Here is a 15,155-nt window from a genome sequence, read left to right as displayed (position 1 = left end):
TCTTTGCTTTGATGTACAGTGTGGACTTTTCCAGTTTGGACCAGAAATTCTCTCACGTATGCCAGCCAGTGGAGGTAATCAGAGCCAACAGGTGTATGTTCCCTTTAAAATTTCTCTTGCCGTGAATCAAAATTTTCCAGCAGGAAATGAAAGCAGAACACTTCATCTAAAATTCCTCATCAGCTCTAGTCACTAGACCAGAACAATAGTGATTACACTCAGTTATGCTGTACAAATTCACAACACACCAGCAAAAGGTAGGTAGGGAGAGCAGGTGTACATTAATATCTCCATTTTGTACATGAGGAGACAGGGGCTTGCAGATGTTAAGCAGCTTCTGCAAAGATACACAGCAAGACGGTGGCAGAAATAGGAAACCAGATCCAAGGGCTGTGATTTTTTTGGTCTGGCCACTGAAGCATGCAACCCTAACGAGAAGCAGAGTGGCCGGAGAAAGCCATGTGTCCGCATCTAATGAATCCCATCACTTTCTCAGCTTTACTGGTATTAACCCCGGAGGTGTTAAGACATGTATGAAGGTTGCTCTTTTGCAGAGAGGACAGTTGCTTTTAAAAACTAGCAATGTCTTAGGTCACTAAGGGGTCATTTTGTTTGCATTGTCTGAATATATGATTGTTCTCTTGTAGGAATGGCAGAGCTTCAGCTGTGCAGCAGCGATGAGAAAGACTGACATTCGTACGAGTCTCTCCTGGCTCCTTCTCCACAATGGATGGTGCCTCTACATATTCATTGGATGGTAATGCAGGATGTCGAGAGCAGCGGTAGAGTTTGGCTTGATCCCACTGTGTTTTTCTTCTGCCAGTTGAGACTTTGAATCACCATGACAACGCTGTGACACTTCCAGCAAAGGTTGCCTGCAGACCAAGGGTGGGCTGGGGGTGGGTGAGAAGGTCAATGATTGAGTCTAACGGGATCAAAAGTTGCGCCTGCAGCAAAACGACTAGAAAAGCCGTCAGCACGACAAGAAGATGAAATTCCCCTTCTATTGGCTTCTCATTAAGCAGGCACAATAACATTTTTTTTTCGAGAGACTCGCTATAAAAACTCTTTTGGTTATGGCTACTGATCCAACGTGATTGGGCACGCAGCGACTTTTGAACTCATGACTGGATATACGATGTTGCGGAATGGGGGAGTGGGGAACGGAGGCCAGCCGTGGGTGTTGAGGTGGTCCAGTCGGATCCGGCTCACCTGGCTTAGTTTCACCCTCTTCATTATCCTCGTCTTCTTTCCCCTCATTGCCCACTACTACCTAACCACCATCGATGATGCGGATGATGCTGGCAAGCGCATCTTTGGCCCTCGGACTGGCAATGAGCTGTGCGAGGTAAAGCATGTGCAAGACCTGTGCCGCATCCGCGAGTCAGTCAGCGAGGAGTTGCTCCAGCTGGAGGCTAAACGGCAGGAGCTCAACAGTGAGATCGCCAAGCTCAACTTGAAGATTGAGGCGTGCAAAAAGAGCATTGAAAATGCCAAGCAGGACCTACTGCAGTTGAAGAACGTCATCAGCCAGACCGAGCATTCCTACAAAGAGCTGATGGCTCAGAACCAGCCCAAGCTCTCCTTGCCCATCAGGCTGCTGCCAGACAAAGATGATGCAACCTTTCCCCTGCCAAAATCCAACCGGAACTGCAGGCTACACAACTGCTTTGACTACTCACGCTGCCCATTGACATCTGGCTTTCCAGTCTATGTCTACAACAGTGATGATTACCCTTTTGGTAGTTCCTTAGACCCTTTAATTAAACAAGCCTTTGAGGCAACTGTCAGAACTAATGTTTATGTTACTGAAAATGCAAATATTGCTTGTGTATATATAATTTTAGTGGGGGAAATGCAAGAGCCCGTAATGCCAAAACCTACTGAACTAGAGCAACAGTTGCACTCTTTGCCATATTGGAGGACTGATGGACATAACCATCTCATCATCAATTTATCAAGGAAATCGGAAACTCAGAACTTCATTTACAACATCAGCACAGGGCGTGCCATGATTGCCCAGTCCACCTTTTATGATGTGCAGTATCGACCGGGGTTTGATATTGTGGTTTCGCCTCTGGTCCACGCTATGTCTGAACCCAATTTCCTAGAAATCCCTCCCCAGGTGCCAGTCAAGCGTAAATATCTGTTTAGTTTCCAGGGGGAGAAGATCGAGTCTCTCAGATCTAGCCTGCAAGAGGTTCGCTCTTTTGAAGAGGAAATAGAAGGCAATGCACCAGCTGACTATGACGATCGGATCATTACCACCTTGAAGGCTGTTCAGGACAGCAAGTTGGACTTTGTTTTGGTGGAGTTCACATGTAAGAACCAGCCTAAGACGAGTCTGCCCACCGAGTGGGCTCTGTGTGGAGAAAGGGATGACAGACTAGAGCTACTGAAGCTATCTACTTTTGCACTGATAATCACCCCAGGGGACACCCATTTAGTGATCTCTGCTGGGTGTGCCATGAGACTGTTTGAGGCTCTGGAAGTTGGAGCCATCCCGGTGGTTCTCGGAGAGCAAGTTCAGCTACCCTATAATGATGTTATCCGGTGGAACGAGGCAGCCTTAATTATACCAAAGCCACGTATCACAGAAGTGCACTTTCTTCTGAGAAGCATTTCTGACAACGATCTCCTTGCCATGAGGAGGCAGGGCCGCTTCTTGTGGGAGACCTACTTCTCCACCTCTGACAACGTGTTCAGCACAGTCTTAGCTATCATAAGGACTCGAATCCAAATCCCAGCTGCTCCTATCCGAGAAGAAGCCGCTGTGGAGATTCCCCATCGGTCTGGCAAAGCTGCTGGTACAGACCCCAATATGGCAGACAACGGTGATCTGGACTTGGGGCCTGTGGAAACGGAACCACCCTATGCATCTCCCAAATATCTCCGCAATTTTACCCTCACTGCAATGGACATATACAGAAATTGGAATTCTGCTCCAGGGCCTTTCCACCTCTTCCCCTACACTCCCTTTGACCCTGTTTTACCATCAGAAGCAAAATTTTTGGGGTCTGGGACTGGATTTCGACCAATTGGTGGAGGAGCAGGTGGTTCTGGGAAGGAGTTCCAGGCTGCTTTGGGTGGCAACGTCCCCCGGGAGCAGTTCACAGTAGTGATGTTGACTTACGAGCGGGAGGAAGTGTTGATGAACTCCCTAGAAAGGCTCAATGGTCTCCCGTACTTAAATAAAGTTGTGGTAGTGTGGAACTCTCCCAAGCTTCCCTCTGAGGATCTCTTGTGGCCAGACATTGGCGTCCCAATCATGGTAAGAAAGTTGTAGCTACTATGGTCTTGCTTCCTGGTGGGGTTTGTACATTGAAGTTTGCTGTAGCTCTTCTGTAACATGTCAGCTCAGCTTAAGTCATCTAGGACAGCGTTCATTTCGAGTGGTTGTAGATATCGGTACCTGATCTGGACACTTTATCCACAGAGAAAACCAGGGAGATTAGAGGTATGACTCATCTGACCCAGTTTAAGTGTTTCCATGAGAATGCCATGGCTCCTGCTCTAGAAATGCCTGTTTCTCTCCATTGACTTTGAAGGGAAGCCGATGTTCAGAGGTGGATGGCTGTGCTCTGTGGATGTGTGAATTTAGGTGAGATAAATTGCTGTTTTGAGAGAATTTGTTTGGCGGCCTTCAGATTGTGAAGTACAGAAGCTGTTACGTAGGAGAGCCTAAATTGTAAAAATATGGGATCTTTAGAGGTGCCAGGTGTTTAGCACTCGTGAAACTGTCATTGCTTGTGTGGAGCCTGGTATGAATCTGAAGGCTTAAAGCCAGAGATTCTTGCTTATCAAAAATCTTTGCTTAGGCTCTTTAAGTGTCACACTGTGAAGACGGTTGGCACTTCATAAATACCTAAGTAGTGACTGTTTCTGCACTTTACCAGATAAATCTTTCATAAAAACAAAAGAGGGACCCACTGAAGCTGTGCAAAGTCATTTATCACTTTATATTACAAGGGATGGCAGAGAAGGAAATACAAGACAAGGCCAACACGACCATAAGAGCTTCCATGCTCCAAAAGTTGTAACTGAGTTTTACTTAGGTTTAGGTTGATTTTTATTTTTTTTCCCAGCCAAACTGAAGAAGCAACACCTTCAAAGACCAACATTCATTTTCATGCCCAGCTACTCACTTGCATATTGGCAGTGTTGCTTGTGAGGAGTTAATTCTCCCTAAATTATTACTTAGGTATGTATTTATTTTAGGACTTCTCTGTTGTCCTGGTATAACTTTCCGCACTGGCCATTGTTAACAATCGATATTAAATATAAATCTCTACGTGCTCACATAAAGAGAGCATGGGCATAGAGACACTAACAAGAAGCAACACTGTGTTGTCTGAATCTGGTTGTGTTTAGAGGACAAATGGAAGGATAATGCCTTACAAATTAGGGAAGGGAAAAATAAAAGAGGGTGATGGTACTTAAGTACGCAAACTGCGTGTGGTTTATGTGACAGGACGCTACTAAGCTTAATAGCAATGTGAGCTTTATGCTTCATGCAAAGAGATTCATTGATTTAATATTTCGTTTTATTATTATTGTGATGAATAAATCCTTCTGCTCACATTTAAAAACCCTTATGGTCCAGGGACAATGAGGAGAGAAAATTGCTTGGATAATTGCAAAATAATCTTTTACATTAGTCCTGTTGAATGCCTGAATTCTGCGAAATCTTTGCATTGTGTCCACTGAAAAACTGTGTACTCCTTCAGAACTGAAGAGTGGGGATTGTTCTCCTTGGAGTTGTTAATGGGTGTTATTTGTGAAAGAAAAATAGGTTTCTGTTGGTGGAAGTTAATGGCTTTTTTTACTCTGCTCTCATCTGCACATCTATTGTGTTGGAGGCCCACTGGCTTTTTTGGGGGACTTTGACACACGTGAGTTGCTGCATGTCACCTTTCAGCCATGCGCTGGGGTTTGTGTGCTGTGGGGGATGTTTGGTACCGCTTGGTTCAAGAGGAGGAAACTGTCTTGTGTCTGCTTTGGGATGTTGGGTGGTAACACTGTGTTCATGGCCAAGTGCCAGGGAATGGCTGGAGCACCGTGAGCTTCTGCCGGGGTCCTTTCTGAAGGAGCATGTTGGTCTGACAACAGGTATGCTTTTTTGCCGTTTTTCTAAATCCCATTTTTTTAAAAGAGCCCAAGTCTCTTGGGATCTCTCATAGGAGGCTTAACTCACTGCAGCTTCCCTGTACCATCCCACTGAAGTGCTTGTTGGTAAGTCCACATCCAGACTGGGTTTTTAAATCACGTTGAGAGTCTGTAGTATTCATCTATATGAGTGGTTTAATACAGTAATGATACAAAAAATTTACCTGGGCTTCATCAAACAGTGACAGATCCTAAGATCTGCTGTGGAGAGGGGCTACAAGAACTTGGGGAGTAGAGGTGAGGCTCCATTTGAGCCTCGGTGGCTGAGATGTGGGATGTGCTAGCCAGGGTAGCCAGATGTGCAAGCAGGTGGGTACGTGGGGTTGGTAAGAAACACAAGCCCTTGTGACTGCTGATGTCAAAAGAAACTGCAGACCTGTGAATTTTATTTCTTTATGGGGAAAAAAGTGTCTTTTGATGGGGAATATCCAATTCTCTCAGATCTCAAAGCAGTGCTGTATCTCTATGTAATAAATATGTTCCAGTAACTTTAGGGTGCAAGGAATTGCCCTGTGTTCAAGTCCCAAAGCACAGAGCTATGCAGAGGTAAGTCGAGGGAAAGAGAAGTGGACGGACACAGATTTGGGTGCCCCTCCTTGCAATTGAAGTGGATCCAGGCACCATCTGACTGTGAGGAGTAGTGCAACAGCAGCACATGCGCGTCAGCATGATCCATGATCAAAGCATCTGAAGCCAGAAGGTTATCGAGGTAAATCGCAGCCTCATGAGGCAAAGCAATGTCTATAGCATGTCCTGGGCTGAAAGAACCCTTGGAAGCATAATGTAGTCCCAAGTCCCACCAGCAGCACCTTGGTGGGACTTTGGGCTACACTTCAGCTGTGCGGCTTTATGCTAGCCGAATACCCAAAGGAGAATTGGGCTTCCTCCTTTAGCCTTACTGCATGGGCTGACCTTAGTTCATTAATAAGTTCCTTGAAACTTCGTTTGCAAACTGTGGTGCTTGGTTGTGATTTGGTCTTCTAAAGCAGGTTATGCGGTTTCTTTTCCCTGGTGGGTTGGGAGTTAATCAAGACCAAAGCTTAAAGCTGCCTTAGATCTTTGAATCTTTCATGGATCATGAGATAAACAGGGCTATAGAATATGTGTGATTTTTTTTTAGAAACTTTTACTTAGATATATATTTCCTGTGATGGTATAATTTACTAAAAAAATCAGTAAGATTCCTTAGCCGCACAGGAGTCTCTGATAAAATATTCTGGCCCTGTCCTGAGCTTGAAGTGACTAGGTACAAATATAATTTAACGTAAAGTTGTGTGTGTAGTCATTCAAGGCTGCCTCTGGAACAGATGTAGGTAGATTACCCTTTAATTTAAAGTGCCTTTGTGCTGGAGTTGAGCTGTAAAAATTGTTCCCATCTCACATTAAATAGAATCGCGGCAAAAAACAAAGGTTGTGAGAAGTCTTGTTTGTGCAAGCTTACAAACACTTGCTTTCTGCAAGCTGTATCTCTAGCACTGCATTAGGAAAACTTCCTCAGACAGAAGAACCTGGAGAGCGTGACTCTACCAGCACCAACAGTGACATTGCAACTATTGCTTAACTTCTGAGCACCTCCCTGCAGGATTTACCCAGCATTGATGCATCCTTCAGGATAGGTACTTCAAGATGTCTGCAGCATCTGCCGAAGTCGCAATATACTCCAGGAATTAAAAGCTGCCCAGACTATCGATCCCTGCCGGCAGTTTTGGTCCGCTCTGTTGCAGCAAAGGTGAGAGCCCTCCTGTACATGGCATTGCTGCAGTTGCTGAAGTCCCCAGTGTGGTGCTGCTCGCTGCTCACCAGCGAGTGCTGCTGCTATTTTCATGCTTATGGGGAAGAAAAGGGGGAAGAAATTTGGATTAAATCCTGCTCTGAACAGGTGGAAGGACTGAACTAGGGTTTGAGTGAGGTGGCGATACTTGGCTGTTGCTCCTGCACTGGACCTGCACGCACATTAATCTTGGAAAGATTTCCACCGGTGGAATAAAGGAGGAGTCATTAAGGAGAAGATCTGACTCAATCTTGGGATAGAGACTTCCAGCTTCCCCTTTCAGTATCTCTGCACTTCGGATTTCTAAATGGTGCACAGGCAATGACAGGAGAAACCTCACTCTTTGCTTTGCAATTCCTTGACAGCATTTTCATCTGCATGAATAAAAGTGAAGGGAAACAAATGAAACAAAACACTCAGGCAACCACACATCCAGCCCACGCAAATGATAATAAGATGCACCCAAGAAGATTCAGATCCTGCTGTGCTTTGCGGTGTGCTCGGCACCGATGTGCTGCTGCTTTCTGGTTGCTAAAGGGCACTTGCTTGCAATTCCTTGGCAAACTTGCAGCGTAGATGCAAGTCCAGATGCTTAATAACCCCAATACATGACTTTTGCAGCTTTTCAAATCCTCCAGAGCTGATTCACTGTCCATCTTCCGTGCAGCTCTGAGCAGGATGTGGATTGGGGCAGGGGGACAGGATTCACTTTCCCTGTTTCTGCTCTGGTTTTAATCCTACAAACCTAAAACAATGAGTTGAGCTTGAACAGCCGGAGTTACCTGAAGAGAGTTTGTTTTAATATATTTAATATGTATTTCAGAAGGTTGCCAGGGCTGTGTATGCCCTTGATTCAGTGGGGAAGGCACAAAGCCCTGAGCAGCAACGTGATTAAGCTCTGGAGCAGCTTGCACTCAAAACAGCCGCAGATCCTCTAATGCAGCAATTAAATTATCCATTTCCCTTTCAGAAACTTCCTTAAAGCCTCCCAGGAGTTGCAGTCCGAGCCAGGAAAGCAAACGGTGCGCTCAGCAGCCTCCCCTTACCTCCTCTGCTACCCACGTTTCTCAGCCTGTGGGTCATGCCCTGGAGATGGGATGAGACTGGGAAAGAGAGGACTGAGCTCAGGACAACCCTCAATTTGGTTATAATCTTGAGCAAAAATAATTCTCAGCCCTTTGTAGGCACCCTCTGTCATCCAACTCCAGCATCTTCAGGTTGGTCTTTCTTTTAAACTGGATAAAGGGTTTGGGTTTTTTGTTTGTTTTCCGCCGTCCTTAGTAGAGTAACGACAGAGCATCTAATTTTAAGTAAATGTTTTGCCAGCCAGAGAGGAACCACTACTTTGAATCTGCGTTGCCAGCACAGCGCTGTCTGGTTGCCAAAGGCTGCAGAGGTCCAAGCAACGTGAAAAAAAGGTTTGTGGAAGACAGACAGCTTAGCAGGGACAAATGGTTCATCTGTTTACAGGGGTGTTTGAACCTTGAACAGTGATTTCCAAGCAACATGGCCTTTATTTATTTTTTTTATTTTTTTTCCTGTCCTGAGCCCTTCGCACACAGCTCAGGGGGGCTGCTGACATGACCTATCTCAAATCCATCGCTTTGGATGCGTGGGCTGAGGGATGGGACCAACTGAATGATGGTGCACCATCTGAGCCTGCCAGGCTGGGTACGTTGGAGGCAAAGGAAGAGTGAGATTTATCCTTGTTAGCTGATAATGGAGATTTTGTACTGACCTGAGATCAGGGTTTATTGCTGGGGTGGGTGGGTTGGATCAGGACTATCTAGTTGTGTCATGGCTTCACTTTGTTTTGAGCCAGTGTAACATGTCTCCCGCTTTTCAAGTAATTACTGGATTTCGGTTGGGTTATTTTGGAAGCCCAAGGGCTTTGCATGGGTTGCCAGTGTCATGCGTGGAGTGTTGCCTGTGAACCTAGCTGAGCTGCGAAAGGGCTTCCCACATTTGGGGTTATATCTTCTTCAGCCCCAACCAATATTTTCACAACCTGTGCTCACGTTCTAAGAAATTACAGCCTGAACTTCCAACTCATCTTTGTTTTCTGTGTGTATGCATGTCCTTTGGTGACAGAGCCGTGGCTGGAAAAGCCCTCCAGCAGTTTGCTTTCTCCTCTTCCTCCGGGTTAGGTGGTGTGTGCTTGTAGGCATTTCTGAGCAATTTAGCTGGGTTCACTGCCAATGCCAGCTCCTGTGGCGCTCGGCAGTGACTAATCCTTTCCTTCAGCTTTGTTACAGAATAAGTAGCTGGCTTTGATCTCTGCAGCCAGTTCCAGTGGCGTAACGTCCTTTTCTGCTGGCTTGGTGGCCGGCTGAGAAAGCTCATTCAATTTAGCTGCTTGTTTAAAAAGGAATAATCTTTGGAAAATGTCTAATCCGGAAGCATTGCTGCATTTGCAGACCTGTTTGGCTGGCCGTGGTGTCCCTTGAAATGCCACCTGTTAATTAGGAGCAGACTGGGTGGAAATGCCGTCATGACTTTCCCCTCTGTTTGGACAGCATCTGTGTAACTGTACTGTGCTGAGTCGCTGCTGAAGGATGGATGCCTTAGGTTTGCATGTCCTTTCTAGCAGGAATACTTGAAGGTGCTTTGGTATCTCTTATTTCAAGGAGCACAACGGGGTCCCTTGGTGATTCTTCTGGCTAAGAAGAGGAGGAACAGAACCTGGTCAGACTAACATCAGTGTGTAGCATGCCATGGCGGCAGCATGAACTTCCCTCCTTGTCCTTCAACATCATGTTTGGTTTTCTGATAAGAGAAGAGCCAACCTTGCAAACTAACAGCTCACACAGTCACCAGTAACTCAAGCTAAACTGGAGTGGTGTGCGTGATCCAGGCTGAGGCCCTCACGGGGACCATGAGTTAAATGAGAGAATTAAAAGTCTCTGTGCTCATCACACCACCATTTCAATAGATCCTTTTCCTTCCTGGGAGCTCTGTATAAATACCAGCTCAGGTCCTAACTCAACCAGGTACTTCAGCACGTACCTAACCCTTCCTTGGTGACGTTACTTGTGCTTTTCTGGACCAACTTATCTGCTGAAGCTCCTTGGTGAGTCAGAGCTTTACACTGGGCCCCGACAGCTTTTCCCTACCTTACCCTAGCTCACAACTCTTGCATACAAAATCAGGAGGAACCCAACTTAACTTTTAGGTCCTGGTTTGCAAATGGGAGTAGGGAGCTATAGGTATGCTTTCAGAAGGAACAATTTAGGCTATACTTTCTGTGACAAAGGAAATGAGCTGAGAAAATCACCTTGTTTCTTAGCCCTAAGTCACTTTACACAGGAGATTGCACCATCCATGGGTTAAGTGGGCCCTATCCAGTGCACCAGCTTTACCGGCAGTGTATCACGAGTTAAATTTCTCCATGAGAACATTATAAGGCAGGTCGATGTTGCACGAAAATGTCTGTGTGCTGCTGTCGGGTACGTAGCACCACCTGCTGCCTGCAGAGCACGGTGCTGCTGGAGAGGCAGATTAGTTCTCAAATCCCTGCGAGTTTTGCTGTTTTGATATGTATTTTTACTGTTGTATAGCAGAAGAGGAAGAAGCAAATTTGCTGCTTAGTTTACCTGCGATGCTAAAATCCAGATGCTTGTCACTGCAGGGCCTAAGCAAAGATGCAGTGATGCGTGAATGTACGCTGATAATGTAACAAGCGGTGCCGACTTAGGGATTTGCAGTCTGAATATTAACTCAAACACCCTTGCAGTACTCCACTGCTATTGCCTAAAACCAGCGCTTAATTCTCTTGCATGCCATATGCTGGCTTGTAATAGCTTTTCCGTAGACAAAATGTTACCGTAGCCTCAGCTCGCTGAATTCCCTTGGCTTAGGATGCAGCTAATGGGGTCGGTGACCAGAAGGAAGGCATACTTCGGGGCACTGGAAGGAAACACAAGGGAGGGAAGCATCCTTGCACACTACTGTGTACATAATCGGATGGCTTTTCTTGCACTTGAAAGCTTGAAGATGTCACGGCGGCCAATCCCCCTGTGTTGAAGTCTTTAACCATCAACACAAAAGTTGTCTGTGCATCTTTAAAACGCTCCCCACTCTGGAGCAGAATCTGTCACAACAGCTAGGGGACAAAAGCGGCATGACAGGACTTGGCACTGGAGTCAGTGCAGCAGCAAAATACCACATTGTTTTTCCAGGGCTGGATTCCTGCTACTTTTAGGGTTTTCATGGTGGCCTGCATATGCCTGTTTAAATAACAACAGAATATTTAATGTCCCCAAATTTATTCCATACAGTGGAACAGGCATGGGGGGTCACTGAGCATTTGGATGCATTTTGTTTATTTTTTGTTGTTGTTTTCACCTTCTTTTCATTCTCTGTGGCTTTGCTACTGCAGCTCTTACTTAGTTCATATGGCACCATGTGTTGACATCCACTCACTGCAAGCTACACCCTTCTTCTAGTAAAGTCCCAGACCCCGGGTGTCTGTGTTTCTTTTCTTCCTACGCTTTTAACTGTCTTGGTGGAGCGGGTTTGCTGTGCAGAATCATTTGATTTTGCATTCTGTGCAGACTGCCTTATTTGTGAAGACAGGCTTGTTTCCCAGAGCAGCTATAACTTGATGCTGTACCACAAGAAATGGATGGGTCCCCAGGCACAGGAGAGGAGGAGTGAGCTGTAGTCACCAAGGTCATGAATTTGGCTTTGGTTTGTCGGTATTAAATAGATGGGACAAAATAAAATCAGTGTTGTTAAAGTTTGCTGGAACAGGAGGGACCTCGCAGGGCATTGGGACATCAAGGAGGCAACTGAGGGACATGAGCAGGTTATAAAGAGGAAGGTAGCTCTTGCATACAAGGTTAGAGAAAGAGATGAGGAGCAGGAGAGAGGTTTTAGTCACTGCTTGTTCTTACGTGTCTGGTGTAGCTCGCAGATGCCTCCCCAAGCTCTGTGGGATCAATCAGCAAAGCTATTGAAGCTCCCAAATAGAAGATGGTGACTTATTCCCAAGTTTACTGGTGGGCTGGTGATGGTGTAGTACAGCAGCCACAGTATTACTCACCTCCTGGACAGTCTCTTACCCCTTTTCCCCATGGTACCTGCCTGTATCTGATGAGGAAGCAGATGCTGCTCTCCCTTACCTAACTGATGGATGCTTTTTCTTCAGTTTTCTTGAAATCAAACTCTGTGGTTAGCAATAAACATGACGGATCTCCCTGCCATGCTGTGCATATGGAGCACTCCCCTGTCCAAAAAGCAGAGCTTGGCTCTTTCCTGTGCTTCTGGAGGAGGAACTTCATCTTGTGGAAAAGCAATCAATAAGCAGAAAGGTGGTGGAGTAGCTGGATTCAGAACCAAGGGCTGCAGGTTTTTTTCCCATTGTCCTGACTGCTGGATCCATGGAGTCAATACTGTTTAACTACAAGTACCCAGACAGGATGGAGCTTTATTTTTTTCCTGATGACAGTGAGGAGATGCCATTTTTAGAGAGCATAAGAAAACCAAGGGAAAAACTAGTAGTTTTAAGTCACTTCCAGTTGTTTAAAGCCTTCAGTTAATTAATGAAAATCTATGTTAGCCCTGCGAGGAAAGGTGAGGAAAAAGGCAAAAAGACTATAAGCAAGGAGCTAAGGATATCTTGCTAATAAGCTAGAGGGAAACTGAGGCACAGAGAATAGAAAGCCATGGCTGGTCACTAAAGCATGTACTTGTTCATCTCCTTATAAGGTGGTAGAAATGCTGTTTTCACCTATTTCCAGATTTACTAGCAGCAGAAATATGGGAAGTCTGGTGAAGCTGTTCTTAGGCTTCCCAATAACATTTTCAGATCAAAATAGTTAAGCAAAGTCTACAGGTTTCTGAATGCTTATCTGAATTGAACTCTGAGGTTTTTTGAGGTTTGGATAGGGAAGGGCAATGGGTTTTGTTCTCGACATTGAACATTTAAAGCATTTTGAGCAGGGAGGTTCAGTTTCCAACTTCAATGTGGAAGGGCTAATCATCGCTTTGATCTCCTGAGCTGCCCAGAGCCCCGGCTGGTGGAAGCCTGCCTTATCTCTACAGTAAGGGACAGCCCCATCTTTTACTGTGAAAGAAGAGAGCTAAGAGGGAACAAGAAAAGCACTTTTCTCGGGAATATAATTCTTTGTAGTAAGGCTCATTTTCCTCTTCCTCTGAATGCAAGTGACAAAACAAATTGGTTTCAAAACACTGGTAATAATTAGGTTGATTTTTATCAAAAATTTGTAAAAGGAATTGTTTTTAATTATGCCTCATTTATGTGAACTCTGTGATTCCTACACATGCTGGTTCTTAATTCCCAACCCATACTGTGGGTTGTGGGAGGTGGTTATGGTAGTCTGTATTCCTCCCAACCATGTGTTTGGCAGCAATATATTAACTACCTCTTACTGGAAACATTTATTCCCCCTTGACTTTGTTTAACTTTTTAATTTATTAGCAGGAGAAGTTTAAATAGATCACTAAGTAGTAAAAGTCTTGGGGGAAGCCAAGATTTGAAGACCATGACATTGCCCAACACAAAGCCTATGGCTTGGAGAGTGTGGGGATGGTCTTCCTCTTGCTGCTGCCTTCTGCCCCTCTGGATGGAAGACGGTGGGCTGGTGTGAGACATGGACCAAGTGAAGTAGGATTCAGCCAAGGATTTCAGCAATTAGGATCCACCAATTGAAGCCTATGAGCAAAGGGAAGATCCTCAGAAACCCATCTGGGGCTTGTATCCTGGTTTGTCATCAACTGGCTCTGTCATGTCGAGTGAGAAAGTATTTATTGCTTGCTGAGGTGAGATTGCGTGTTCGGTGAAAATGCCTTTCCTCTTTATTTGACCACATTCAGGTTAATATCCTGACCCTATTCTCTGATATTTGAGCTGTTGGAAATTGCTTTTCTTGATGAGCTGTACTCACGGAACAACCAGAACAATGAGAGATAAAATGCTGATTAGAGAATCGTGGTATGGGTTTGCTAGTTCTTTTCTTCTAACATTACATAAAAGAGCTCTCATCTCTAGATAATGGATTTGAGGACAGAAAGCAGAAAGCTGTCTTCATTTCATCCAGACCCATCAGAACTTTCCCAGTGAGATCTCAGCCTTCTCATCTCGGAGGTCCCCAGAAGACTTCCAGTCTGGAATGAACCTGGAAGTCAGAAGTGGGTTTGAATGCCTGAGTGCTCTTTATGGTTGCTGCTCCCAGCCATGTAAGCATTAATAAATCCTCTGTCCTTTTCCCATCAAAAAATAACCTACCTGCAAACTTGATGCTGTCTTGGCTCTGCTTATATACCAAGCTTATATACGAGCTTTTTTAGTAGCTGCTCAGTAAATTAATAGTCTGACCCCAATTCCTTCCTCTATTAGTTGAGATGTAAAGTTCATTTGGATGCCTTCAGCCCACAGATATGAATGCCAGCGCTAAAGCTCTTCTAGGATAGGACACAGCAGCTTTTAAATGCTGAACAACATCACTCAGCATCATTAGATGTAATGTATTCCAAACAGTGAGACGTACCAATTTTAACAAATTTAAAAATAATCACACCTGCTCTGCCAGGCGTTTTCTTTTTCTGCGGTAGTGGAAATCCTGTTTGACAGATACCGAGTAGAAAGAGAAGGAACCTGCTGAAGAAGTAATTGTACGACAATACTGAGGATTTGCACTGACGAAAGTCTCTGTTAATTAAAGCAGCCGGGCTATCAGCCAAAGAGCAAAGTGGAAAGATAAGCTCTGCCTCACTTGGTGAACAGAAAGAAGATATTTCCAGTAATCCCCTGGGACTGCATCCCTTGGGTTTCCAGCACTTTCTTCTTCCACTGGAGATGCTCTGACTCTCTGTTGTGCATTTCTGTATCTCTAAGATGGATGTTGCTGTGTTTCCTTCCCATTGATGCTGATGACCTGGTATTGCATGGCAGCTTGGCAAAAAGAGGATACCTCAAGGGTGCTCCTTAACCGCCTTGCTGACTTTTGCATGCTCTCTGTCTTGCAGATGAGATGTGACAGCCCTTCTCAGATCCATCCCTGAGCTCTCAGTCCATTTGCTGCCAGACTTCTCAGCATGGACCAGGGGACTAGCAACGTGTCTTTTCCAATGAAATTAGAAGTGCATGACTTAGCTAGTGGAGTCTTAAGAGTAAAGGGCTGAGAGAGATCAGGGCTTCAATACTTCAGAAGTTTATGGGGTTTGCTTGTTTTTTTTTTAAATAAGGTCAGGGAGT

General features: G+C 45.1%; 1 protein-coding gene and 1 long non-coding RNA gene across 12 annotated transcripts in view; both read left to right on the top strand.

Annotated features, from left to right (window-relative positions):
- Positions 1–15,155, top strand: part of EXTL3 (exostosin like glycosyltransferase 3) — a 159,897-nt gene that overhangs the window by 121,138 nt on the left and 23,604 nt on the right. For 10 of the 11 annotated variants that reach the window (XR_007508358.1, XR_007508360.1, XR_007508353.1 and 7 more), the window contains one exon: positions 648–3,271. Coding sequence is in view for 1 of the 11 variants with exons in the window: in XM_049819210.1 (XP_049675167.1) it covers positions 1,124–3,271 (2,148 nt within the window). In the remaining 10 variants the exon portion in view is untranslated. The remainder of the gene's footprint in view (positions 1–647; positions 3,272–15,155) is intronic. The other variant, XR_007508357.1, reaches the window with a different exon arrangement.
- LOC126046603 (uncharacterized) lies at positions 5,882–8,324 on the top strand. Its single transcript, XR_007508371.1, has 3 exons — positions 5,882–6,895; positions 7,908–8,154; positions 8,264–8,324. It is a non-coding gene; the product is annotated as an uncharacterized LOC126046603 (long non-coding RNA).

Source organism: Accipiter gentilis, chromosome 16 (genome assembly GCF_929443795.1).
Source record: "Accipiter gentilis chromosome 16, bAccGen1.1, whole genome shotgun sequence".
In the NCBI taxonomy this organism is placed as follows: Eukaryota; Metazoa; Chordata; class Aves; order Accipitriformes; family Accipitridae; genus Astur; species Astur gentilis.
The sequence above is the reverse complement of the archived record's forward strand: the minus strand, read 5'-3'. Positions and strand labels throughout refer to the sequence as shown.